Raw genomic sequence first — 25,308 nt, forward strand, 5'->3', positions numbered from 1 at the left:
TCCTCATCTCTTGGAGAGAGAGAAGATGCAAAGAGAGTCACTCTCTGGGGGACCTGCCTTGTGTTGCACACACGCCACTGACTTAAATGGACCCTGTGTAATGCTTCATTTCCCCTGTGGTGGCGCTGCAGGGAAACTGAACACTTACTGCCAGGTTTCCCCACAGATTACAGCTGGCGGTGGAGGATACTTTGTGATTTACTGTAACCAACTGTTTGTGAATTTTATTGCAATTAGGCCGGTTAAGACCCAAATCCCTCCTTATGTTAATTTACAATCCATTTCAGAAAGTACAAAAAGTTCCAAATACAAATAAAATTGGTTGAAATCTTTTGTGAGATTAAATGTGAACTCCAAAAAATAAACAACACAAACCAACTGTAGGAAAATCCATCACTGCACACGTGACAGACGGTACACAGACTCCGCCACGGCAGCTGGTCTCACGGACAGAGCTGTACATGGCCACTGCACTGCATTAGCTAATTTCTCCTTATAATCTCCCTTTACTAGACTTTGTGTGTCAGTCTATACTGTACTTCCTGCATTCTATTCCTGTGACCAGTGCTATAGGTAAAGCATGAATTACAGTAAAATGTTAATAATAGCATTCTCTTAAAAAAAAAACTATTTTTAATATAGAGCTAATGTGTGTCTCCATGGTAACAGACTACAATGTGTAGCTTGATACTGCATTCATACTCCCATCTGTCCCCTTACTTCTTGCCAACATACATTTGATGAGTTAGCAGGAAGTAGGGGACAGATGGAAGAAAGTATAGCTGCAGGACTACACAGAGGATGTCTGTAGTCTGTTACCATGGAGACGTATACCGTAGGTTTGCATAGAGACTGTAGACAGAAAGCAATAGAAATTTTTGAATAAATTGTATTTGAAAAGTTGCTTCGGTTTTCATTTTCAGATGCAATGGAGCAGGTGTTGACCCCATCCAGCACGATGTCAGGAAAGCCTGCTGGGACATGTAGTGCTTGCAATTTTGTTAACATGCAAAGCAGACTCCCTGTAGCCACCGTTGTTATAGGGCAATAATGTTTCTTTAATGTTTTATATTTTGTTACATTTTATATTTTTTGCTATCATATATACAGCAAGGCTTGCTTCTGTTTATGTTCAGTGTTTGGTTTGTAGGATGCGGTTAGGACATTATTTGGAAAGGATTGTTTGTTCTTTTGTGCTCATTTCAACTCCCCCCCCCCCCCCCCGCCCCGCGCCGAAAAAAAAAAGCGACGTCTTCAGCACTTAGAGACCAGGACACAAGCTGGGATTATTTTGTTGAGAGAACTCTGAATGAATCTGCGTAATGTCTCTGCCCCGATCCAATAGAGGCTTTAGCAAAGAGACCTATGCAAATATTTGCCCTGCGTTTTATAAATGTAATTTGACGAAGCTGCCTGCGAGAGCCATCGGCATCGCTTGACAGAAACTCAAAGACAAACTTCAAACTTGTGCTGGCAGATTCACTGACGTCCTTACACTGGGAGGGAGGTGGCATGTCAACTACTATGGAATTAAAGTACGTAATTCCAAGGGCATGCAGATTCAAGTGCATTATCCCTCCCGCTGGGAAGAGAACAGAATATAGAGCAACTTGTACACTGGGGGGGGTATAAAAATTCTGTATCTGCTAAATATCACACAGAAACACAGCCCCAGGGATCTCTGTATTCTCTGGAAACTGGTTTAGTTGTATAGTAACTATTCTATCACATGCTATATTGTTACTATTATGTTATTACACTATATACTACTTATAATTTATACCATGTGTGCTATATTGCTAATATAATAAACATAATAATACAATTGTGTTATTACAGTAAATACTACTGTATACTGATATATAACTATGTTATCAGATAGTTTAACTACTTTACTATATACTATACTGATATACCTATTTTATCATATTCCTATTTTATTATATAAGTATCACTACTTAAAGGGGTTATTCAGTAATATATAATGCTGACCTATCCTGAGGATGTCATTATTATCAGGTCGGCGGGGGTCTGAGTCCCCTCACCCCCGCCGATCAGCTGTTTCAGGGAGCTCAGCCGGTTCCCAACAGCTTTCCAAGCACAGCGCTGTACATTCTATAGTGGCAGTGCTTGGTATTGCAGCTCAGCCCCATTTACTTCAATAAGGCTGAGCTGCAACTAGGCCATGTGATCAACGTACAATGATGTCACATGGCCTAAGAAGATGCAGCGGGGCTCACAGGGGGGGCGGCCTCTCCTAACAGCTGATCGGATATTGATGACCTATCCTGGGGATAGGTCACCAATATTTATTGCCGGATAAACCCTTTAATTACATGTTTTAAGATTTTAACTAATATCTACTATGCTCATATATAATATATAAGGATGGGTTCACACTAGCGTTAGGGATTTTGTTATAACGGAAAATAACAGAATCCAAAAGACGGAAGGATGGATCCGTTCTTCTGCCCGTAGACTTGTATTATGACGGAATGCAAAACCGAAGCCTTTAAAAAGGCATTCCGTTTGCTCTCCGTCCTAATAGAAGTCTATGGGAATCAGAACGTATCCGTCTGGGTCCCGTTATGCAAGACGGAAAACAAAGTCCTGTCAACAGGAGTTTGTTTTCCGTCTTGCATAACGGGACCTAGACAGACCCGTTATGCTCTCCCATTAGACTTCTATTAGGGCGGAAAGCAAACGGAATGCCTTTATAATGGCTTCCGTTTTGCATTCTGTCTGGGCATTCCGTTATTTTCAGTTATAACGTAATCCCTAACACTAGTGTGAACCCACCCTGAATTCATCATTCAGTTTGCGCCAGAAAACTGGTGTTAAAATATCACAAACACGTGTGTTTGAGACTTTTTGCATGCAACCTTTTAAAAAAAAAAGTTACAAAAGACAGTTTTTACGCCGCCCTCTGAACTTTTCAGAAAGGGGACGTGGCAAGGGAAGAAAGGAGCATGGCCAACCGCCAATACATTTTATCTTCATTTTCGGCAATTTTCTAACTAAAATTAAACCATAATTCTACGGCAGCTCAGAGCTGACGTAGATTTCTGTTTAGCCGGACAGACAGCAGAAGAATGCGCCTAATTAATGAAGCACATAAACTATCCATATATATATAATCACTAAGGCCTAGTTCACACGAACGTTTTTTTTGCGGGTGTACGGGCCGTTTTTTTGTGTTCCGTATACGGAACCATTCATTTCAATGGTTCCGCAAAAAAAACGGAATGTGTTCCGTATGCATTCCATATTTCCGTTCCGTTGAAAGATAGAGCTTGTCCTATATTTGGCCGTAAATCACGGGTCGTGGCTCCATTCAAGTCAATGGGTCCGCAAAAAAAAACGGAACACATACGGAAATGCATCCGTATGTCTTCCGTTTCCGTTCCGTTTTTTCTGAACCATCTATTGAAAATGTTATGGCCAGCCCAATTTTTTCTATGTAACTACTGTATACTGTACATGGCATACGAAAAAACGGAACGGAAAGGAAACGGAAACACAACGGAACTCAAAAACGGAACAACGGATCCGTGAAAAACGGACCGCAAAAAACTATAAAAGCCATACGTTCGTGTGAACTAGGCCTAAGGCACATTTACTAGGATAGCCTTTTTGCACCAGTCTTAGATTCCCCCTTGCACGTGCATGCCCTAAGATTCATCTAATTTATGACAAGACATGCGCCTCATCATAAATTAGGTGCATCTGTGGCAGTCCTTGCGCCTGGCATAGTTTTTCGCCAATATTAACGCCTGTTTCCAGGTGTGAAAGTTAGTAAATTTGCTGGGGCTGGAGTCCCTATAGGCCCTCACTCCGCCCGTCCCTGTCTTGTTGTAAAAACCAAATATGTGCCAAAATATTTTAACGCGACCGGTTCAAGGGGGCTTGTGACTACTTTTCGACTAAAATAGTGGCAAAACCCTTAGAAAATGTGCCCCATTGTGTTATAAAATGGGGTAATTCAATGCACTGGGAGAACATAGATACTGGTGTGCAATCATGGCAGAGAAGTAAAGGAAGATACAGGTACGTAGATAGGAAAAACAGGGAAAAGGTAAGGCTATGCTCAAATGTGGCAGATTTCATTGCAAATTGGCAGTCACTGTGTGGTATTTGCTGCAGATTTCACTTGCATAGAGATAACAGTGAGTCATTCCTTATGCAGGCTCCTGGACGGGGTCACGATGACTGCTGGCTGGTCCTGAGGATACAGTTAAAGGATGCAGGCACCCCTGCTAGAAGACATCTGTGTACTCTACGCTACATAAGTAAGACTTAGGGGTGGACGCTTCCCTTCTGGACAATATCTGGGTGCTCAGGCGGCAGGAATGAGCCATAGGATGCGTTCATGGTTTATCACCCCACATAATTGTAAATCCCGCTAATAATTACAACATAGCGGCTGCTTCATAGACAACCCATGTGTTACCACAAGCTGGGCTAAAAAAGCCAAATGATCTTCAAAAAGGAAATGTATGTGGAGCGTTGGCAGCTGTCCTTCAATAAGCAAAAATAACCACAATACCAGGAAATTGCTTGTAAAGTTCCAGAAACAGTGGAGAAAACATAAGATTTTTATTTTCTGCCTGGAGATTTTTATTTTTATTTTTTATTTGGAATCCAGAGAGCACGACATGAAATACCAAATAAATAACAACGCATTTCTAATTCTACCTTTATGCACAGAGAGATCCCCATATGAATTTCGAGAACCCGGTGAGAAGGAACAAATCTCCGTATGAGCAACTCTGAGAACAACATTACGGCTGGGAGGGAACACGCCGCGCCGGGTCCTGTTTCCATGCGAACCACAAAGGAATTAATGCTTGTTCACAATGGTGTAATCAGTGCTGCGCTGGCACGGCCTGACTGACAGGTGTCAGAGGAGCTGGCAAAGGTTATGACATGACGGCACAAAATAAATTACAGAGGAATACTTAAAATCTAAACTGGGGCTGAAAGTCAAACCCCACATACGATGGAAGGAAATCTGACACTTTACTCTTCTAGGTTGTCAAAAACAGTAATCCTAATGTATCAAAACTGTCTAATATAAAAACTAGCTGTATTATAGTAGTTATATTCTTGTACATAGGAGCAGTATTATAGTAGTTATATTCTTGTATATAGGAGGCAGTAATATAGTAGTTATATTCTTGTACATAGGAGGCAGTATTATAGTAGTTATATTCTTGTACATAGGAGCAGTATTATAGTAGTTATATTCTTGTACATAGGAGGAAGTATTATAGTAGTTATATTCTTGTACATAGGAGGAAGTATTATAGCAGTTATATTCCTGTACATAGGAGCAGTATTATAGCGGTTATACTCTTGTACATAGGAGCAGTATTATAGTGGTTATATTCTTGTACATAGGAGCAGTATTATAGTAGTTATATTCTTGTACATAGGAGGCAGTATTATAGTAGTTATATTCTTGTACATAGGAGGCAGTATTATAGTAGTTATATTCTTGTACATAGGAGGCAGTATTATAGTAGTTATATTCTTGTACATAGGAAGCAGTATTATAGCAGTTATACTCTTGTACATAGGAGCAGTATTATAGTAGTTATATTCTTGTACATAGGAGCAGTATTATAGTAGTTATATTCTTGTATATAGGAGGCAGTAATATAGTAGTTATATTCTTGTACATAGGAGGCAGTATTATAGTAGTTATATTCTTGTACATAGGAGCAGTATTATAGTAGTTATATTCTTGTACATAGGAGCAGTATTATAGTAGTTATATTCTTGTACATAGGAGGAAGTATTATAGTAGTTATATTCTTGTACATAGGAGGAAGTATTATAGCAGTTATATTCCTGTACATAGGAGCAGTATTATAGCGGTTATACTCTTGTACATAGGAGCAGTATTATAGTGGTTATATTCTTGTACATAGGAGGCAGTATTATAGTAGTTATATTCTTGTACATAGGAGGCAGTATTATAGTAGTTATATTCTTGTACATAGGAGGCAGTATTATAGTAGTTATATTCTTGTACATAGGAAGCAGTATTATAGCAGTTATACTCTTGTACATAGGAGCAGTATTATAGTAGTTATATTCTTGTACATAGGAGCAGTATTATAGTAGTTATATTCTTGTACATAGGAGGCAGTATTATAGTAGTTATATTCCTGTACATAGGAGGCAGTATTATAGTAGTTATATTCCTGTACATAGGAGGCAGTATTATAGTAGTTAAATTCTTGTACATAGGAGCAGTATTATAGTAGTTATATTCTTGGACATAGGAGCAGTATTATAGTAGTTATATTCTTGTACATAGGAGCAGTATTATAGTAGTTATATTCTTGTACATAGGAGGCAGTATTATAGCAGTTATATTCTTGGACATAGGAGCAGTATTATAGTAGTTATATTCTTGGACAAAGGAGCAGTATTATAGTAGTTATATTCTTGGACATAGGAGGCAGTATTATAGTAGTTATATTCTTGTACATAGGGGCAGTATTATAGTAGTTATATTCTTGTACATAGGAGGCAGTATTATAGTAGTTATATTCTTGTACTGACTGTGCCTTAATCAGGGTCTATAACACTAGTTTATGCTTCCCTCAGATAGAACAGCATAATTGTGGTGACAGATTCCCTTTATGTATGATTTTACTAAGGCTACATGCACACGAACGTTGTTTGTTTCCGTGTCCGTTCCGCTTTTTTTTTGCGGATAGGATGCAGACCTATTCATTTGAATGGGTCCGCAAAAAATGCTGACAGCACACTGTGTACTATCTGCATCTGTATGTCCGTCCCGTAGCCCCGCAAAAAAAAATAAATACAGCATGTCCTATTCTTGTCCGTTTTAGACATTGTTACAATGGATCCGCAAAAAAAAAAATGGATGGCATACTGATGTCAATTTGCAGACCGCAAAACACATACGGTTGTGTGCATGTAGCCTAACACAGATAAAGTTACAAGTGCAATATCAGAATGAATGATTTTCTGCAGCTGCATTCTCTGAGATGTTAAAGGGGTATTCCATCTTGCTACTTCATCCTCAATTGCTGCCAGCTAGCTGTTCACTTCCTGGTTTTCTGCTGCTAAGGCTGGGCGGGCTTAGGCAGTTTGAGTGAAGGCCGGCCACACCTCCTTATGACATCACACTGAGAGCTAAGTCCTGCGTGCTAGTTCATGTGAAAAGTATGACTCATCAGTCTGGCAGCCTGCAGTGGGTATGAGGCCCCTCCCCCTGCTGGGGAATCAGAGAGCCATGTGAAGTGAGCTCAGTATACATAACACGTGGCTGTTCTGCAGTTTTACACACAAAATCTCAGTCTGATCTTTAACAAACCCATTCTGTGCATCAAAAACTATAATTCCATATTATACATTAGCTCAAAAGCATGACCAACCCCCACCCACCAGCACTGATGCAGATTTGTTTCCATTACAGCTGTACTCCAGTTGTGTATAAACCTTACACTATGTATCTTTATAGATGCATATACATATCAGCTACATGTGTCTTCTCCAGTCCCCTAACATCACTTTGGCTGAATGGCTTCCTATACAGCCCTGCTACATCTTTATTCTACTCCCCCGCTAGCACTGGGTCTGAAAAGTTACATATACAGCTCTGCTACATCTGTCTGTTTATCTCTTCAACCAGCATTGTGTCAGAACAGCCGCATATACAGCTCTGCTACATCAGTTTCTCTCTTCCACCAGCATTGATGCTGACCCGCAACATATACAGCTCTGCTACATCAGTTTCTCTCTTCCACCAGCATTGATGCTGACCCGCAACATATACAGCTCTGCTACATCCGTTTCTCTCTTCCACCAGCATTGATGCTGACCCGCAACATATACAACTCTGCTGCATCAGTTTCTCTCTTCCACCAGCATTGATGCTGACCCGTAACATATACACCTCTGCTACATCTTTCTATTGCCTTCCCCACTAGAACTATGGCAGAACAGCAGCATATTCAGCTCTGCTACATCCATCAGCCTCAAACAGCCCCTCAAATGCCTCAAACAGCCCCTCATATGCCTCAAACAGCCCCCATACGCCTCAAGCAGCCCCCCATATGCCTCCATCAGCCCCCATTTGACTCCATCAGCCCCCCCATATGCCTCCATCAGCCCCCCCATATGCCTCCATCAGCCCCCCCATATGCCTCAAACAGCCCCCCATATGCCTCAAACAGCCCCCATCAGCCTCAAACAGCTCCCATCAGCCTCAAACAGCCTCCCATATGCCTCAGCCCCCCATATGCCTCAAATAACCCCCCCATCAGCCTCCATTAGCCCCCATATGCCTCCAACAGCCCCCCATATGCCTCCATCAGCCCCCCATTTGCCTCCATCAGCCCCCCCATTGGCCTCCAACAACCCCCCCATTTGCCTCTAACAGCCCCCATATGCCTCCAACAGCCCCATCAGCCCCCATATGCTTTAAATAGCCCCCCATATGCCTCAATCAGCCCCCATCAGCCTCCATAAGGCCCCATCAACCCCCATATGCCTCAAATAGCCCCCCATATGCCCCCATCAGCCTCATACAGCCCCCCATATGCCTCCAACAGCCCCCCATATGCCTCCAACAGCCCACAATTTGCCTCCATCAACCCCCCCCCCATATGCCTTAAACAGCCCCCATTTGCCTCCATCAGCCCCCCATTTACCTCCATCAGCCCCCCATTTGCCTCCATCAGCCCCCCCCCCATGTGCCTCAAACAGCCCCCCAATGTGCCTTAAACAGCCCCCAATCGTTGGGGGAATTAGCGGTGAACATAGAAGTAATACTCACCCACCGCTTGTCCTCCAACGCTGTCCGTCCGCACTGACTTCTCTGCACGAACTGTTCGGACGGCCGCGCATGCGCAGTAATATATTAGACGCGGCTGAGAAGAATATGGATCTGCGCATGCGCGGCCGGCAACGTGCGCGCTCACAGTGTGAGTGAGAGGCCGGCCGCAGGATCACAATAGAAACCAGTGCGCAAGTGCGGCCCATCCATTGGGCAGCAAAAATAAACAATGGAAAAAGAAAAGTGCATTTCCAGGATAACGGTGCGATTTTTTTAATGACATATTTAGAGAAAAGTACACAGGGGAATAAACTATTTTATCAGATATGATTAATAAGATGGGAATACCCCTTACATCTGTTAAAATCAACAGAAATACTAATGGAAGTGGTTTGTTTGTGACTTTGTGGTAAATCTCATTTATAAAGAGCTTCCTGTTCAGGTTTAGAGCAGCATAATAGACCTCGGTTTAGCACCATTTTGCAAACAGAATCATTAATGTCAGATCTGAATAGCGATGTTTATAGAGGGCATGTGCCCGAGTAGCAGCTGCATTGAATTCTCCTTTTTTATGTTTGGTACTTTGTGTTATACCGCTGGGATATTATGATTGTTTCATGTGCAAAAGTGAAGGGAATAGTGGAGGGTTAAAGCAAGAAAACACAGAGACCTTGGTTGGAGGGGCACAAGATGCCCTCAGAGGCATGACGCCGGCCATAGCACTGCCAATAACAAATTTCTCCCACTTGGATGGGTTGACATAGAGGTAACAATGTATACAGTAAACCCATGAGCTTCATCTCCATCGACATTTAGTGCAGAATTGTTTCTTAATATATCAAAGCTTCACTGCCTTGACACAGACACAAGGGGTTTTCTAAGATTTTTATTTAAAATGTTCAAGAGCAGAGATCTGAATGAAATAAAGCAAAAACCCTTACCCACCTTTTTTTTATGGCCCGGTACTACCCTACCATCTCTCCAGTCCCCACTGGGCCAGGAGCGTACAGTGTTCATTTTAGGACATGGTCAGATATCATAGTCAAGTATCAAAATAATGCCAATGTGACACCTGACTGCATTATTTTGATACTTGACTATGATATCTGACCATGTCCTAAAATGAACACTGTAGGAGTGATTACCTGCCGTTCATCAACTACTGGCCTCAGTGGTCATGTTGGCATGAATGGCTTATGACCGCCAAGGCCTGTGATTGGCTGTGAATGTCATGTGAACCATGAACAGTACGCGACCTGCGCAGATCGGAGTGAAGGGGACAGGAGTGGCTTAAAGGGGTTATCCGAGACAAAAATATGTCACCCATATTCCCGGACCCCTCACACTGAATCTACTTACCCGGCTCCCTGTGCCACTCATGGTCCCCGCACCGCCGCTTGCTTAGTGAGTGAGGCTTCTTTCTCTATTTCATACGGCCCCCTGACAATTATTATTATATACAATTAAAATCTTGGAAAACCCCTTTAGAAAACACAATTCTGATGCCTCGGCAGTGATGCATCGTTCCCGAACACATGGCGGTTGAGGCCACTGATTGGCTGCAGTGGTCTTGTGACCAAAGACAGGTTCCCCTCACTTCCCTGTCCGATGGAGACCGCAAGGATAAGCAGCACAGGAACGGAGGTCGCCTGGAAAGATTTTAGTTTTATATTTTTTAAACAGTCCTGCCTAAAATAAGTTACTTATTTAGGCCAGAGAACCCCTTTAAGAAGTTATCAGTGGTGCGGGTTGGCTCAGTCTTATTATTTATATTATTTACTATTTTTTGTATATATCTCAGTTGTTCATAGACTGTTCTTTTTTCCTCTTTTTTCCGGTGTTCCTACTACTATCACCTACACTCACCTAAAGAATTATTAGGAACACCTGTTCTATTTCTCATTAATGTAATTATCTAGTCAACCAATCACATGGCAGTTGCTTCGAAGCATTTAGGGGGGTGCTCCTGGTCAAGACAATCTCCTGAACTCCAAACTGAATGTCAGAATGGGAAAGAAAGGTGATTTAAGCAATTTTGAGCGTGGCATGGTTGTTGGTGCCAGACGGGCCGGTCTGAGTATTTCACAATCTGCTCAGTTACTGGGATTTTCACGCACAACCATTTCTAGGGTTTACAAAGAATGGTGTGAAAAGGGAAAAACACCCAGTATGCGGCAGTCCTGTGGGCAAAAATGCCTTGTGGATGCTAGAGGTCAGAGGAGAATGGGCCGACTGATTCAAGCTGATAGAAGAGCAACGTTGACTGAAATAACCAACTCGTTACAACCGAGGTCTGCAGCAAAGCATTTGTGAAGCCACAACACGCACAACCTTGAGGCGGATGGGCTACAACAGCAGAAGACCCCACCGGGTACCACTCATCTCCACTACAAATAGGAAAAAGAGGCTACAATTTGCACGAGCTCACCAAAATTGGACTGTTGAAGACTGGAAAAATGTTGCCTGGTCTGATGAGTCTCGATTTCTGTTGAGACATTCAAATGGTAGAGTCCGAATTTGGGGTAAACAGAATGAGAACATGTATCCATCCTCTGATGGCTACTTCCAGCAGGATAATGCACCATGTCACAAAGCTCCAATCATTTCACATTGGTTTCTTGAACATGACAATGAGTTCACTGGACTAAAATGGCCCCACAGTCACCAGATCTCAACCCAATAGAGCATCTTTGGGATGTGGTGGAACAGGAGCTTCGTGCCCTGGATGTGCATCCCTCAAATCTCCATCAACTGCAAGATGCTATCCTATCAATATGGGCCAACATTTCTAAAGAATGCTATCAGCACCTTGTGGAATCAATGCCACATAGAATTAATGCAGTTCTGAAGGCAAAAGGGGGTCCAACACCGTATTAGTATGGGGGCACTAATAATTCTTTAGGTGAGTGTATATAGCTATTTGTATGCCCCTATGGTGAGGATCGCTGCCCTCATCTATGGGGTCGGTAGTATAGTCTTTACTATGTTGCCACTTGTTATCATCACCACTGCTGCTACTTAGGTGCACCTATTTATTTCCTATCAACTGATGTTGTCAGCCTATATTGTGGCTGTATCTGCTGCCGCCTGTGTAATCATACATTCGCTCGTATATTTGAGCTTGCCCGCTAACACTGTCTAAAACTTAACACTCAGAGACCCTGCATCCTGACATGTTTCGCTGGGTGAACCAGCGTCTTCAGGGGATCGTGCAGGCACCCAGGCTATGAACAACTGAGATATATACAAAAAATAGTAAATAATATAAATAATAAGACTGAGCCAACCCGCACCACTGATAATTTTAAACCGTCTATAGAGTGTTGATGTTTATATAGAGATAAGAAACAATAAAGTGTATTAAATAAAACAATAAAAGTGAAGTTTTAACATAAAAACAGTACATGATCCAAAGACGTATTCAGGTCCACAGTGACCATCAGTTAGTATTCTAAAATAGTAAACGTTGACACGTACTGTGAGGTCAAATGATACAAAGTTGCCCCTTTAAGAAGGCATCCATCCATACAGAAGATTGAATAACACAGTTTTATTATTAGTTACCAAACTCATAAAAATTCACCACAACCTAGAAACTAATAATATCCTCCCGTTTTATCTAATCGTTCTACAAACACTATTGAGAACCTGACACAACGTTGATATCATTGACTGCATCCACCATCAGCCACGAACCACGGTAACAAGTCACAAAGTTTACCTGCTTACAGTATATCTACACCATGGACAATGCTGGAAAAAAAAACTGGGGGGGGATTACTCTACAAAACCCCTTGTTAGTTCACCAGCTGCCACATTTCATGTTTTGTGGGTCCCTCCAAAAGGTAGATCCTTTACGAACAATTCCACCTACATAAACATAATATGAAAAATACTTACATTGGAATAAGGTATGTCTTAAAGGGGTTGTCTGGGACTGATGATCAATCCTCAGTATAGGTCATCAATATCTGATCATGGGACTTCAACTCCGATCAGCTCATTGAGAACGCTGCAGCCTCTTCCTCATCCTCCTGATGATGTCATGTCCATCAGTTACATGGCCTTTCTGCTGCTTGGTGCCATTCTGGTGAACTGATTGAGCTGCAATACCAAGCACGGCCACTATACAACGTGCAGCGCTGTGCTTGGTATATTATGAAGAGGCCGCAGCACTCCTCTGAGGAATGCAACCAATTCAAACAGCTGATTGTTGGGGGTGCTGGGAATTAGACCCCCCCCCCCCACCAATCAGATTTTGAGAACCTATCCTGACGACAGACCATCAATAATTTATGCCCTGTTAACCCCTTTAACCTAGCCATACATAGTAGATAAATGTCAACCCAACTCAGTGTGACCGGCTGCATCATCTAATATGTATGGGGGCGCCCGATACTCCCTCAATGGCAGGGGAGAAGGATTGAGCACTTGGATCGCCAAAGTTGTACAGCAGTGGCTTACTCTCCTCTCCCCTTTCAGCACACATGAATGCTCGACCAAGATGAGCTTGCATGTCATGTGTATGGAGGCGTTAGGAAAGATAGCTGTTCCGCTAAAGGCTACTTTTACACTAGCGTTTTTGCTGGATCCGGCAGGGTTCAGCAAAAACGCTTCCATTACTGATAATACAACCGTCTGCATCCGTTATGAACGGATCCGGTTGTATTATCTCTAAAATAGAACAATGAACTCCATTAAAAGTCAATGGGGGACGGATCCGTTTTCTATTGTGTCAGAGAAAACAGATCCGCCCCCATTGACTTGCATTGTGGGTCATGACGGATCCGTCTTGCTCCGCATCCCATCCGGTATAAGAACGGAACGGAATGCATTTTGGAGCGCTCCGTTCTGTTCAGTTACGTTTTGTCCCCATTGACAATGAATGGGGACAAAATGGAATCGTTTTTCTCCAGGTATTGAGACCCTATGACGGATCTCAATACCGGAAAATATTAACGCTAGTGTGAAAGCAGCCTAACGTCTATCAAATCCGTATATAGCTAACCTTACAAACAGCTACACCTGTGTCCTCAGTGCACTTTTGGACAAATATGTGACGTCTGTCTATATGCACTACTTGGACATATGGACACTATAGTGGGGGTCCCATGCATGGGACCCTATTCTATGTACCATATACTATATAACTGCGTTCCTGCTCCAGTGTCAAAATGGTGGGCGAAAACATTTTAGCCACCAAATAATGCCGCCTCCCTCCCAGGGTGTGTCCTTTCATACACTGGAAGTCCATTTTCTTCAAATTACACCATTTAAAAGGTTGTGTCCAAATTTCTGCCTCACCCTGTAAACTGATCACAGGATTTCCCGCTGCTGTGACCACCGAAAATCAGCTGCAATCTGGGAAACAACCCAAAAAGCAAGTGTTCAATTTCCCTGCAGCGCCACCACAGGGGGAAAGAAGCATTACATGGTTCTTGATTAAATCAATACACTGCCCATCTGATGGATGGACACGCAGGCTCCTCCAGACCACCCTTTTAATAACCGCCTTTTACAGCTATACTAATAAAACATGGCCTTTTTATCTCTTTTCCTACACGTTATTATTCCCCTCCTTTATAATACTGTAGCGTGTACAGTTCACAGCTGCTTCTAGCAAATGACATACAGAAAAGGCTGCGGAAATTCATCCCTGAGTTGCCAGAGATAATTATTCCTGGCCTGTGGAAACCATGGACATGCGGACAGTAGCTGTAGGCTATTCTTACACTCTGAAATGTCAGTAAATGCAACAACATGTTAAAGGAAAAATCAATGAAGTAAAGAGCGGAAAGTGGAGCTGCCCACAACCCGGTCCCTTCACATCGCTATTTGTGTCCACTGATGTCAGGTCCCTGGGAACAGAAATGTAAAGTATTCGGGGGTCCAAATGTGTCTGTTCTATGCCTTTGGTGACAATGTAACGGTATTCATCATCTCCTAGGCACATCACGTCTGTGTTACTGAATCGCAGATGTGTATTTATAATGGCGAATTGCCTACGAGCAGAACAATTTACATTTTACTGGGAACTGACCCCATCATTGTCTTCACTGTTTGATTTTTTTTTTTTTACATTTGCCACACTGTGAAATGTATGTCATTCACTATAGTGGAGGCATTATAGTCTAAAAACATTCAGTGATGGGGGTAGTAGTTATATTACAGGTTCTAGGTATAGTACACAGTATTATACAGTATTGAAATAGCTACCGTATATTATAGTATTATAATAGCTATATTTATGTATATAGGAGGCAGTATTATAGTAGTTATATTCTTGTACATAGGAGGCAGTATTATAGTAGTTATATTCTTGTACATAGGAGCAGTATTATAGTAGTTATATTCTTGCACATAGGAGGCAGTATTATAGTAGTTATATTCTTGTACATAGGAGGCAGTATTATAGTAGTTATATTCTTGTACATAGGAGCAGTATTATAGTAGTAATATTCTTGTACATAGGAGCAGTATTATAGTAGTTATATTCTTGTACATAGGAGGTAGTATTATAGTAGTTATATTCTTGTACATAGGAGCAGTATTATAGTAGTTATATTCTTGTACACAGGAGCAGTATTATAGTAGTTATATCCTTGTACATAGGAGCAGTATTATAGTAGTTATATTCTTGTACATAGGAGAAGTATTATAGTAGTTATATTCTTGTACATAGGAGCAGTATTATAGTAGTAATATTCTTGTACATAGGAGCAGTATTATAGTAGTTATATTCTTGTACATAGGAGCAGTATTATAGTAGTTATATTCTTGTACATAGGAGAAGTATTATAGTAGTTATATTCTTGTACACAGGAGCAGTATTATAGTAGTTGTATTCTTGTACATAGGAGCAGTATTATAGTAGTTATATTCTTGTACATAGGAGCAGTATTATAGTAGTTATATTCTTGTACATAGGAGCAGTATTATAGTAGTTATATTCTTGTACATAGGAGCAGTATTATAGTAGTTATATTCTTGTAAATAGGAGCAGTATTATAGTAGTTATATTCTTGTACATAGGAGCAGTATTATAGTAGTTATATTCTTGTACATAGGAGGTAGTATTATAGTAGTTATATTCTTGCACATAGGAGCAGTATTATAGTAGTTATATTCTTGTACATAGGAGCAGTATTATAGTAGTTATATTCTTGTACATAGGAGGTAGTATTATAGTAGTTATATTCTTGTACATAGGAGGTAGTATTATAGTAGTTATATTCTTGTACATAGGAGCAGTATTATAGTACTGGACTGATATGGAATGGAACCCTGTTTGGGATCTGATGAAGGTCAGGTTTCAGTATGGAGGCCTCGTGGTGAGCGATTCAACCCCACCTTTGCTGTGGATCTCGGGAGTCATCACGTATCTGTCACCCCTAGTAGTGATACAGAGGACACTAACAGCTCAGCCATATGTGCAGGACATCCTGTGGCCACACAACGGTATGTTGCCTCTTATGGCAGGGTTTCCATCTGGCATTGTTTAAAGCAGGATAATGCTCAACTACACACCGCTAGGGTTTCCCAGGAATGTCTCCGCTAGATTACAACACTTCCTTGGCTGCCCAGTCGCCAGATTTATCATGAATCGAGCATTTATGGGACTAGCTTTGGCAACCTATAAGTATACAGGATCTACAGGCTCAGCTGCAACATCTGTGGGCAAACGCAGTGCAGGATACCGTACGGAACCTGTAAGCCTCCATGCCCAACTATATCTAATCTTGTAACCTGGCTAAAGGCAGCTCAACAGGGTCCTAGAGCCTCCTCTCAATTTTACATTTTCCCAATAAGCTTGTCCTTTCGCTCTAATATTGTAATCACTTACGTACATTTATCATCATTACATTCACACATAGAAAGCTTCATTCGATTCCAACAACTCCTCCTTGGTGCAGAAATTATTTTGTCGGTGAGTGTTTTTACAACTTTATATCTTAATATTATGTAGGTTATATCTATTGGCAAAACGTGCTCATAGAATAGTTTAAGAGGTTGATATTTCTCAGAGCCTAGAAAAATTATAGCAGGACTGATTTTTGAAAACCAGAGCAAAGAAAATGTGGAGGAGCTGCCTCTGCAATCAGCCAGGTCACTGCTCTTATGTTCTAAACTACTTTACAAGATGGCAGATGGGAACCATTCCCTCTCTAATAGTTTTCATAAATCATCCCCAATGTGCTCTATCCAAGTACATTGACTCAGCAGTAGAGCTTCATATGCATGTATAGAGCGAACGCATGCCACAGCTGGTAGTTTAAGATCCTATCATCCACAAACACCCTAGTAATGCTTCCCTTATACATTATCACATCTTATGGACTTTGCAAATATGTACATGCACTCAACCCTTCATTGAGTTCTCAGAAATGTTATGCCGGAGAGACCCACCCTTTCTAACTTTACAAAACTGTCTTCACTCCTTGCAACTCTAAACCACTAACTTTGACGCTGCTTTGATCTTTTATATGTAAAACAAATGTACTGTACTTGATAGAAAACAGGATGTGTATACTTTTGCAATGGGGTTTTAGTTTTTAGTTTTTTAATCCAATGTATATAAAATACAAAATAACATGCAACTTTGCAAATAGTTTTAAATTAAAACCTCCCTACTGTTTTGTGTATGCAGCTCCCATGCAGAACCATGTGTCCATGGTTACAGACTACAAGCAAATCCTGCGTTGTCTGATCCTGCAGTCTTGTGTAGCTTCGACCCTTCATCCCCTTTTCTGGGTAAACCCACAGACAGCAGGAAAAGGGGCAGTTAGACATGACTGCACGTCTGACTACACATGGTTTGTTTGTAGTCTGTATCCACGGAGATGCAGAGCTCTGCAAAGAACAATGCATAAAATAGTAAAAGATTCTTAATCAAGACTATTTGCAAAATTCCTTCAATGCATTGATCTTAAATGAGTTGGAGAAATAAACCTCAATTGCAGAAGCATACATACCCTGTATTCTATCACTGGCAAAACATTTTATTTTTACAGTTAAAATCACTATAATGTATAAAAGCTAGTGACTTCTTCAGGACCTGACTACGAAATGCAAGGAGAATGAAGATAGGTTAACGATGGAAGGAGAAGATGTCCACGTGTAGTGTAACATTGCTGGGACACAACCAGAGTTCAGTGGAGTCGTGGCTGGTTTTGCCACCTCAACAGATAGTCCTGATGTTTGTTATCCTGGTCATTGGGCCAATTCCCTACCTATTTGCCACAATGCAGTTCCTCTGGGGAGGGCACCCTGCACAGGATCTCACCTCCCAGTAATAAAGTGGATGGGACCGACAAGGGATAGGTTGGATCTTGAACTATCCTATGGAAGCTCCATGGCACATATGCCCTCATCACTGTCTCCCTTTTAAGAGACTGCTGTGCCGTGCAGGATTACAAAAACATGGCTGCTTACAAAAACCACGTCACACCTGTCAATGGGTTGTGTCTGGCATTGCAGCTCAGTTCTATTCAAGGGAATGGGGCTGACGTGCAATACCTCACATAACCTGCAGACCAGTGTGGCGCTATTTATGGAAGAAAGAAGCAATATTTTTCTAACCCCCATAAAATGAACAGTACACTCACTGGTTTAGCTGCATTGCTATGAAAAACTACCGTGGATATCGCCAGGTCCATTGTGCCACATTAGCAATATCTGTAATCACGATATCATACATCCAATAAATGTCTACTCAGGTAGATTGGTGTTTAATTTGGGAATGGATAAAATAAGGAAAGGGACAGACAAGACGGCACGCTTAGATGTGAGAGTCTCCTGGATGCAGGCGCTGCTCATCTCCACTATGGGAAAGCCTCCACCCTCCAAACTGCTCTGCAATGAGCTTTTAGCAGCTGACAGCGAGCCGGGGCTAGTGACAGCCGCAAGATAAAAACTCCAACTGCACCATGGAGACCGTTGTCAAGGGACAGCTTATCTGGACGTCAATAATCTGCAGTTGGTTCGTTGTCCCCTTTAGGCCCCTTTCACACGAGCGTGACGGATTCGGTCTGGATGCGCTCCGGACGCATTCAGTTAAAAACGCGCAATTTTGCTCACAAAATAAGTCAGTTTTGTCTGAGATTGCGTTCAGTTGTTTTGCACGTTGAAATGCGCATTGATGCGTTTTTCACGTGCATGATAAATAACGGAAGGTTTGCAAACAACAACTTTTAGCAACTATCAGTGAAAAACACATCGCATCCGCACATCCTTGCGGATGCGATGCGTTTTTCAAGCAGCTCCATTCACTTCTGTGGGGCTGGCGTTGCGTGATAAACGCAGAATATAGAACATGCTGCGATTTTCACGCAACGCACAAGTGATGCGTGAAAATCAACGCGCATGTACACAGACCCATTGAAATGAATGGGTCCGGATTTAGTGTGGGGGAATTGCGTTCACATCACGCATTACAAACTCGCTCGTCTGAAAAGGGGCCTTAAGATACCATAAGCTCCAGATATATTCATGTGAATAATGTAATTGTTATTTGCGGCTGTGGACGCTTCTTAAAGGGCCACACTCTGAAATCCTACGTAAATCAGCATCTTCAGCTTCAACATTTTTGGGGTGCACACATGAATTTGTTCTGGCATTTTTTACCGAGAAAAAAAATACAGAAAGTATGTATGTTACCAAATGGTTAAAAATGTGCTTATGCATTTACCTGTATAATTAGTGGTGAGCGTTAATAGGCCGTAGCATCCATCACTAGGTGGAGCAGTGTTAACTCTCCCCAGAGGGAGGAGGAGCTTAGATTGAGAACAGAGCATTCAGTGTAGAGACAGTGGATGTCTAGACAGTGAAGTGTGTAGATGCAGATGAAAAACAGCTACCAGCCACAGAGAAAGCGTAAAACAACAGGTAAAGAGGAGAAAGACAGAACATTGAAAAAGCATTCCAGTGTTGAGAGAAGGTGTGTGTAAAAGATCTGTGGAGATAAACTGCCTAACAAGAAGCTTATAGGCTCCACTGTTCAGGAGATTCAAGTCTTCTGGTTCCTGGATAAACATAAAAAAAGTAGAATCCAGATATACCCATTACACTACATCCCACCGTGGAAACCTGTAGTACCATTAAATGTGACTACAGCAACCTGCGAAAAAGGTGCAGAGCTTAGTGTATTGTCACGGTGGGGAATGGGGGGGGGGGGGGAAGACCCCCCACCGTATAGCGTAGGAAAATGGGGAAGCAGCTAGGCCTGGACACCAGGAAAAGGGAGCAGGTCACCTCCTAAAGCCGCCTTAATCCTGGCCCTGACTCCTAACCGTACAAGCAGACCCAGATGGTAGGTGGGCTTATAAACAGGAACCTCGGACCCTGAGTCGCCCTGAATATCCCTGCAATGAGGTTAGGAGCAGGAGACGACCTGTTCATCCCAGACGCGGGCGAACAGGAGTCTCCACTGACCTAGCTACTAAGAAAGGGACAGCCAGTGAACGGCCACTAGATCGGCAGGTAAGAGCCCAGAAACAACATGCACTTACCTCCCGTGGCCACAACAACCACCGGACCCCCATGCAGACAGAAAGCATGGCGGCCCAAGGCAGAGCTGCTCACTGACTTATGATTCCCCCTCCGGGGAACCCAGAAACCCCCTTCCAGGGGGACGACAGATTGACAGTGGAAATGTCTAGCAACCATTCTGGAATTTAACACCAAACATGGAACACCGAACTAGACATAAACACACACCCAAAACACCAACCATACCAAACAATACAACAAGTGAGGATGGGAAAATAACAACATGGAGACATCGATTTCTAGCTAGGAGGACCTCCCACTGGACAGATGGTATCTCTAGGAAAGGAGCAATACTCCAGCTACCACAAAGGCTGGAGGGCAACTGACCTCTTTCTCACAACACCAGGATATAAAGAGCCAAGAGGCCACACCCAGGACACACCTAGATCCCCACCAGCCAGATAGTTAACCCCTCTAGCACCAAACAGGGAAGGGAAACAGGATATAAGGGGCATGAACCTACGTGCTGCAACAACCACACGTTGCCGCTGGCAACAGCATGCACGACAACCGTGTCAGGGCGAACACAACAGATGCCGTGACACACGTTGCCACAGGCAACAGCATGCACGGCAACTGTGTCACGGCGAACACAACAGAGGCTGTGACATGTATTATAGAAGTGATCAAAAGATCACCCCAAGTACCCTTGTGTGACTACTAAATGGTTAAAAAAGTTAAACAAAGTTCTATTAAATAAAAAAAAATCTTCAAGTTAAAAAATACACCTTATTCCATTGACAAAAGCTGTTCAATGGAAAAAAATTTGCAAGCGTAAAATCCCCTCCACTTATTTATTATCGCCGCATCCATCTGAAGATCTTGTATGTCAGTGTGATTCATCTGAGGATCCTATGTGTCAGTGCGATTCATCTGGGGATCCTATATGTCAGTGTGATTCATCTGAGGATCCTACAGTATATGTCAATGTGATTCATCTGGGGATCCTATATGTATGTCAGAGTGAGTCATTTGGGGATCCTATGTGTCAGTGCGATTCATCTGGGGATCCTATATGTCAGTGTGATTCATCTGAGGATCCTACAGTATATGTCAGTGTGATTCATCTGGGGATCCTATATGTATGTCAGTGTGAGTCATTTGGGGATCCTCTACGTCAGTGTGATTCATCTGAGGATCCTATATGATATAGGATCCTCAGATGAATCACACTGTCATTGTGAGTCATCTGAGGATCCTATATGTCAGTGTGATTCATCTGGGGATCCTATATATCAGTGTGATTCATCTGGGGATCCTATATGTCAGTGTGATTCATCTGGGGATCCTATATGCCAGTGTGATTCATCTGGGGATCCTATATGCCAGTGTGATTCTTCTGAGGATCTTATTTGCGTGTGTCATTCTTACAGCATCCTATATGTCATTCTCATGGGGATCCCATATGTTGGTGTCATTCTTCTTGGGATCCTGACTTTTCACTCCATTATTCTGACCTGAGCTAATGATAAATCGGGCCCTATGTGTTTACACATTGTTCCCCTAGTGGTCCTATATATCATTCCTGTGCCTATTCTATATGTAAGCCTATATATTGATGTGGGATCTGTAGTCTGAGTGCAGGTTACTGGAAACTTCTTTTCAGTCTTTCAGTCAGAGAACCTTTCCTTTTGAACACAGTTATAAAGCTGGGATCATCCTTTAGGTAATCTGTCAGTAACGAGCATCGATAGTCAAGATCCCTACACAGTTTGCATTTTTTTGTCGGAGGCATATCCCTGCTCAAATGGGTTTGATGTGCTGCGACTAGCACAGAATTCTATCTGCATAAAAGATGTGATCAACAACAAAAAGCGTTTGCTGGTTGATCGGCAGACATGATTACATAGGTGGATCTAAAAACCCACCCGATCACTGCCCTAACACACATTTCTGATTTATGCTGCCAAACCACTGACTCCTCTTCATATATGTTACAGTTATATAATTATGACATCTATAACCTACTTTGCACCAGGACCCCCCATGATACTACCTATAAACTGCTGCAAAAACAGGGCTTTCCTCACATTGCCCTCCATATAGTGGTTAGGGAAGCATATAGAGAGTGTCCTCTTATCACCCACCAATTAACCCTTTCCTTGCACCCAAATCTACTCAAAATCATCTCCTGGTACTGAACTCGTCATGACTGTTCTGCGAGATGGAAATTTCCAAGCAACCTCCCTGTTTTTGAAAAGCAATGACAACCCAAGTTCAGGGATCCCCAGCACTGGCATCTCATGACAAGTCTAAGAATTGTTGGCAGGAGGGTCCTAGGGGCCCGACATTCAGGGAATGGCTTGGATTGCCAGTTCGGCCAATCACTGACCCGTTGACCCGGCATTCCAAGCCATTTCCTGTGACCAGCAAGTTGATAGCAGCAGGAACCGATGCAGCATCAAAACAGGGGATCGGTGAAGCTTTTTTTTATTTATTTTTTATCCATTTTTGTAGTTAAAATACATCTCTTTGGAAAAACCCTTTAAAACTCATAAAAATCACTCCCATCATTGTTCCTATTGTAATGTATTGATAAATTAATCCATATAATCTTCTGATTATAAGACAATGACCATGGCATAGACGGATAACCTGCGTATACCCAGGGGCTGGGTTCCACTTTAACCTTGACATAAGGTCACACCCAGTGAAGATGGAAGAGGTCTATTCGTCTATAGCTCCCAATGCTCCTGTGCTCTGCTATCAGCATCTTGCAGGCAGGATTGACTCCCTGGTCCTCCGTGTCTGGCTGAAGCAGATAATGGCAGGACAAACATATTGACATTTGTTGAATTTCAGACTCCACCCAAGTCGGCAGCAGAGCGCGTCCACCCCGCACACGGTCACATAATCAACAATTAACTCCCTCCAGTCCACATCTTATAATACTCATTGTCTCCTTCCTTCCACACTAATGGAAAAATGAAAAGAAAAAAAAAGAAAAAAACACAAAACGATGGCCGTCACCAATTACCGATGACAAAAACCAAATGCTCAATGACCCCCACAGATCCTGTGCCAATAGTCGAACATCTAATGAAGGATATAAATCAGGGGAATTGAACCGGGTGCAACGGAATTTATTATTTTACCACCCAAGCAGCTCAATTACAGCTCACAAAAATTGAAAACCGTTTAAGAAGCCGGAAAGGTCAATTTCATGGAAACAAGGTATTATTCTGCATAGATGTAGCAGAGTTGAAATGGTCTTTTGACTCCTGGCAGCTGCATTATTTGTGCATCGTGATGACCCTCTGTACAGATGATGCAGCTGGCTTTCTCGCAGTCCTACATAAAACCACAAGTAAGATATGGCCACGAACTGAGCCAAATGACGGCCACGGCTCTGCTACATCTGTATCGGCCCATAGGTCATAAAAAGTGTTTAGAAAAGGCGAAGAAATGCCATATGGCAACAATATAAACCTCTTCTTACCATGTATGCGCTACCGTGAATCGTCGCCGCTGGCGGATGCTCTTATTGACCAGCAACTTTCTGAAAAAGCATGGAGAGTTCCTAGGGGAACTGCGCGGGGAGATTTTGGGGGATGTGGTTGTCCTTTTCACAGAATGTCTGGGAGGTTCAAGCTCCAAGTGCATGTGTTCCTTGAAAGTCCTGATGTAGACGTCAGAATCCGGAGTGGAGAGCTCGTTGGAAGAATCCTTGGATGTCATGTCTTAAACGTTAGCTCAGATACCTTGCCCTAGAAACATAATATCACTAAGACACCGGAGAGGGCAGGGTGGAGGTGATGACGGGATGGAATGAATGGGCGCCCGTAGACGTGACCACCTATTGCTGGATCAAAACTCCAAAGGACTCGGGTACCAGAGCTTGGAAGAAGAACTGAATGAGCAAGGATTTCCGTCTTCTTACTTGAATGTGGTTGTCTGCAAGCTACACGCCGCCGGCTCTTGGATTCATTCAGCTGAACGCAGCCGCTCATGCAGAATTGATAGAAATCCCTCGCCCATCCTTGTTTACCAAGACATTGTCCTCAGGAGAAAGTAATATACCTCTAGAATTGTACAAGAGGAAAAAAACACAGACCTCAACAACGTCCTTCAGAGCCATACGCTTGGCTGGCCAGATTCCTTGGATAGAAAATGCTCTTCATTCAGAATTCCTTGCTGAGATGCTGAACCAAACAACGCTGGCTCCACCTAACGCTTGCTTATTGGAGGGCCATCCTCTGACAGCTTGCCTCCTGCTCGCTGGGCTTCTGCTGGGAACTTCTGCATTAGGTGAATTATATTACTGCTGTTATTTTATACAAGGAAAGCAAATAATAACACAGGTGATAGCTGTCAGTGAATAGGAGGGTTGCTGCAGCTAACCCATGCAATATTAGGCAGAAAAGGGCTGCACGTTCTTAAAATGTATACTGCAAAAAGGTGGAAAGTTGAGGGAATGAGCTCAGTAACTGCGCCACCCCTGTCCACAGGTTGTATGTGATATTACAGATTAACCTTGTTCACGTCAATTGAGTTAATCTGCAATACCAGGCACAACCTTTGAACTGGTGTGGCGCTGTTTCAGTTCCACAAAAGTATAGAAACGTTCCACAAATTGTGGACCACGGAAGTCAATGGGTCGGCAAAAAACTGTAGACGCAACATGGATCACAAATGCATTTTGGGGATCGGCGGTCTGCAAAACGCACATCGTCATGTGCATGATGTCTAATATGCAGTAGCACACCTTGATAAACTCATCAGAAACAGCTGCAAAGCTACAGAGCTCAGACCCAGACAGAGCTTGGTTGGGGCGCAACACATCAGTAGGGTTGCAGTGCAGACGTGCTGCGACAGCCACAAAAAATCCAGACCTGACGAATTTTGTGTCACACATGACTTTTACTCCATTGACTTTAATGTAAGTTGCATGCAACATGCAGCTCGCCTGCAGCTTTTCTGTGGCCAAACCACAGCTCACTGTG

At 42.6% G+C, this 25,308-nt stretch overlaps 1 protein-coding gene across 1 annotated transcript in view; it reads right to left on the reverse strand.

Moving 5' to 3' along the window:
- The window catches only part of PDE4B (phosphodiesterase 4B), a 269,408-nt gene extending 245,365 nt beyond the window's left edge, over window positions 1-24,043 (reverse strand). The window contains exon 1 of the mRNA XM_040408435.1: window positions 23,805-24,043. Within this exon, the coding sequence (XP_040264369.1) occupies window positions 23,805-24,043 (239 nt within the window). The remainder of the gene's footprint in view (window positions 1-23,804) is intronic.
- Between the last annotated feature and the right edge of the window lie 1,265 nt (window positions 24,044-25,308).

This window comes from Bufo bufo, chromosome 9, assembly GCF_905171765.1.
Source record: "Bufo bufo chromosome 9, aBufBuf1.1, whole genome shotgun sequence".
Classification (NCBI taxonomy): Eukaryota; Metazoa; Chordata; class Amphibia; order Anura; family Bufonidae; genus Bufo; species Bufo bufo.